Source organism: Penaeus monodon, chromosome 31 (genome assembly GCF_015228065.2).
Source record: "Penaeus monodon isolate SGIC_2016 chromosome 31, NSTDA_Pmon_1, whole genome shotgun sequence".
Lineage (NCBI taxonomy): Eukaryota > Metazoa > Arthropoda > Malacostraca > Decapoda > Penaeidae > Penaeus > Penaeus monodon.
The window spans coordinates 21,030,727-21,034,112 of record NC_051416.1 but is presented as its reverse complement, the minus strand read 5'-3'; the positions used below and the strand labels follow the sequence as shown (position 1 = coordinate 21,034,112).

The window sequence follows — 3,386 nt, the reverse complement described above, 5'->3', positions numbered from 1 at the left end:
ACATTTACGTTCCAGATGTTGGGTTATATATCTAATGAGAAATTTCCACCGCATTTCAGGAGATGAGTGAAGATATCCAATGAGGTTTGAGATTCACACCAAGTTCCAGTTGCTCCAGTAAATTATGCTTCGCAATCTATAAAAGGCTTCAAAGGAAAGTGAATCGCCTCTGAATCTTCAAACCTAAGGAACGTCTAGCAGCAATATGAAACAAGTTCCCTGTGATTTTATATATTCATACAAAGTTCAAGCCTTGGAGCAAGCTTAAGCTTCGTAGAAAGTGCAATTCTGGCATAAACTGGAAATCCATAGCGGTTAGTCCTAGTAATCATGACCACAAAATAAGGTCAGGCTTCACAGCAAGTTGAAGGACCGTGGTAGGTTGTGGCTCTAGCAGACTGCAGACCTGTTGTGAAGTCGTGCTACACCGTAAGCTCAAGCCCTATAACAATCTTACCTTGGTTGATCGTTGTTAAAAGGTTAAACCCCCTGCTACAAAATGGCTAGTTCTAGCATACAGGGAAGACGCGTTCTGGAAACTGAGGCAAGTAACTTTCACCTTCGCCTTCTTTGCACTGTTTTGGAACCCTCACGGCGACCACTGATGCGTATTTTCAAAGAAATGACAAAGGGGAAATCTCCAACTGAAAACTTTATAAAATATTTGGAAAGTATTAATGCACCCATGAAAAATACACTCAACAAGACACAAAAAGACGCAATTAAAAATGATCCATCCTGCACTTCTTTTGATATTACTCTGTTGTTTCGTATAATTCAAGATTACTGTGATAAAGTTAAAGACAAGGATGACCCAGCTTGGACAACAGTTGACACTCTAGAGTACTGTATTAAGTCCATCAAAGACAACAGGAATAATGTAATGCATAGGGCTCCGGTTCTTGATAAAAATGAGTTTGACGCCAGAGTCTGTTCATTGCAAGAGCTCCTCAAAAAAACATGGAAGAAGATTGAAGATACCTTTGGCACTGATACACGGCAGGAAGTCCTGGATATGGAAGAAGATTTGAAGATAATCAAGGAAGCACCCTTTGAGGACTTGCGTGTTTATTTCAAAGAGCTGCAAGCTTTGATGGACAATGAAGGAGTTACAAGAATGAAAGAGCAATACATGGACTACCTTTCGGAGGCTCCTGATGTTCATCTACTGGAGGATAGTCCGGGGACGCGTAAGCAGACGAAAATATTAGACGTCTTCACAGAAATGCAGATAATTCATAACCAGAGGATAGAGAAGATAGACTTTAGAGACTGGCTTACGGTACTAGAAAGAGAACGAACCAAAGAGAATACGAGCAAATTCCTCCTTGTTGAAGGAGTGGCCGGTGTTGGCAAGACAACTCTAACCAGGAAGATTGTTCTTGATTGGTCGGGTGGGGACAACACAATGGACCAGCTACTTGATTATGAGTTACTAATATACATGCAGTTTCGGGAGCGACACGTTAAATCTCTGCCCGCACTGTTCTTGTCTGTAATGCCAACTATGAAAGACCAAGTGGACCCAGAATATCTGATGCTGCTAAGTGAAGGCAAAAACATCATATTCATATGCGATGGCCTGGATGAAAAAAATGATGAATCCCAGCAACTTTTCAAGGAGATTCTCCATTATGGGGAAAAAATGCCAATCACTGTAATATGCACTACACGCCCAGAGGAAATTGACAGACTCGTCATAAGTAGTAAATATGCTTACCTACGTATTAAAGTAATAGGAATTTCTGAAGAAAACAGGAGTGCATTCATAACTAAATACTTTAAAGCACGAGGACAAGGTAGAGATATCAAGCCTCTAGTTAATTACCTAAATAAAACAGCAGTTCGCCTTCAGGAGCACTGGAGGTTCCCATACAACCTCATGTGTCTTGCCATGTTGTGGATTCTCTCACCAACGAGGATCAACACCTTGACAACAGCAACAGAGCTGTTTGAGGCCACTCTGGATGAAATTATAAAGAAACTGAACAGCAGGCAAGCTGGCAAAGACATACCACTTGAGGACATGGAAAACATCATGGAAACACTATTCCATGTGGCTCTCATTAACCATAGAACCGGTGTCATTATGCTGCCTGATGGTTCACTACAGACACTGAGGAACGAGTGTGATCGCATGAATCTATACTGGGAGAACATAGTGAGTACATTCCTCATCCAAACTGTTTCATGGTCAGACAGGAAAGATTCCAATTTTAGTTTCCCACACAAAGGTTTACAGGATTTTTATGCAGCCAAAAGTATCCTAAAGAAACTCCAGGCAAGCTCACCAGATAAAATAAAGGTATTATCTGGCTTTATGAACCTTCTCATAGAAAGTGGCTATCGGTCAGATCGCAGACACTTTATTCTTAGCCAAGTAGATGTTTTACTGGACCCTGAAAACCCCAAGACCATTCGTGATGTTTTGCTACAGAGAGAAGAAGGTTCCTCTAGCTCTCATGTGGAAGACCTCATCAGAAGGTCACAGAATGTCCTCACTCATTTGGTAGGCATTCTACATTATAGAAGTAAAACCATTGCAGCAGAACGAGCAGAAGAGTTAGTCCAGCTGCTTAAAGAATGTGGAATAACAAGTGAGACACAATGGCTGGATCTCCTCGAGCTGACAAGATGCGATGGCACCCTTTGTAGGCTGATTGCCCCACAACTTTTACAAAGTGATAGCATCACAGTTGAGGACTCCCGCGTACAGGCCTATACTTCAATACTCCCTCACTGCACTAACGTTGACAGCATTAGTGTGAGCATTGCCAAAGACCCACAGGACATTCCTTGTCTGAAAGAGCTCCTAAGAATCATCGCTGGGAAGCAGTGGAAGTTAAATCTATACCTTTCTCATGAATATAAACACCCGAAGCCTGATGGCAGCAGTATGGAGGATGACATACATCAGTTCAGGTTAGTTGAATGCAACTATATGCAGTTGAAATTGAATGCAGAGAAATAATATGGTAATGATATCGGTAACACTGGCCACGCTATGAATAATTGTAATGTTACCAGTTCCTCCTGAACAGGTTAATCTAAAACATCTGTAAATGGGGAAATGTTCAAGAAATCCAAATTTTATGAAAACAATCTTCTTTTTAAAATAGTTATGGTTTGTAACATTTTCTTCCATCTAAAGGTCGGGAGATGGGGCAGTGAGACCACAATTAAGTAGCCTTCTAGCTTTTCCTATCCAGTTAATTACAGATCTGTCAAGGTAGCATAGCTAGCTATAACCGCACACCAGTTGATTTTAGTTTTCTGGCATCTAAAGAAATAGGGGAATGTACTGTACCTGAATGTAGGTTATGTATGTTATATAAGTATGAATATTCAAGAAGCAAAAATATCTGAGTACAGGTTAGCTGAGTAGG

General features: G+C 40.9%; 1 protein-coding gene across 2 annotated transcripts in view; it reads left to right on the top strand.

Moving 5' to 3' along the window:
- LOC119593084 overlaps positions 1-3,386 on the top strand; it is a 22,880-nt gene that overhangs the window by 12,768 nt on the left and 6,726 nt on the right. For both annotated transcript variants that reach the window (XM_037942006.1, XM_037942007.1), the window contains exon 2: positions 60-2,922. In XM_037942006.1, the coding sequence (XP_037797934.1) occupies positions 500-2,922 (2,423 nt within the window). In that variant the 5' untranslated portion in view covers positions 60-499. The remainder of the gene's footprint in view (positions 1-59; positions 2,923-3,386) is intronic.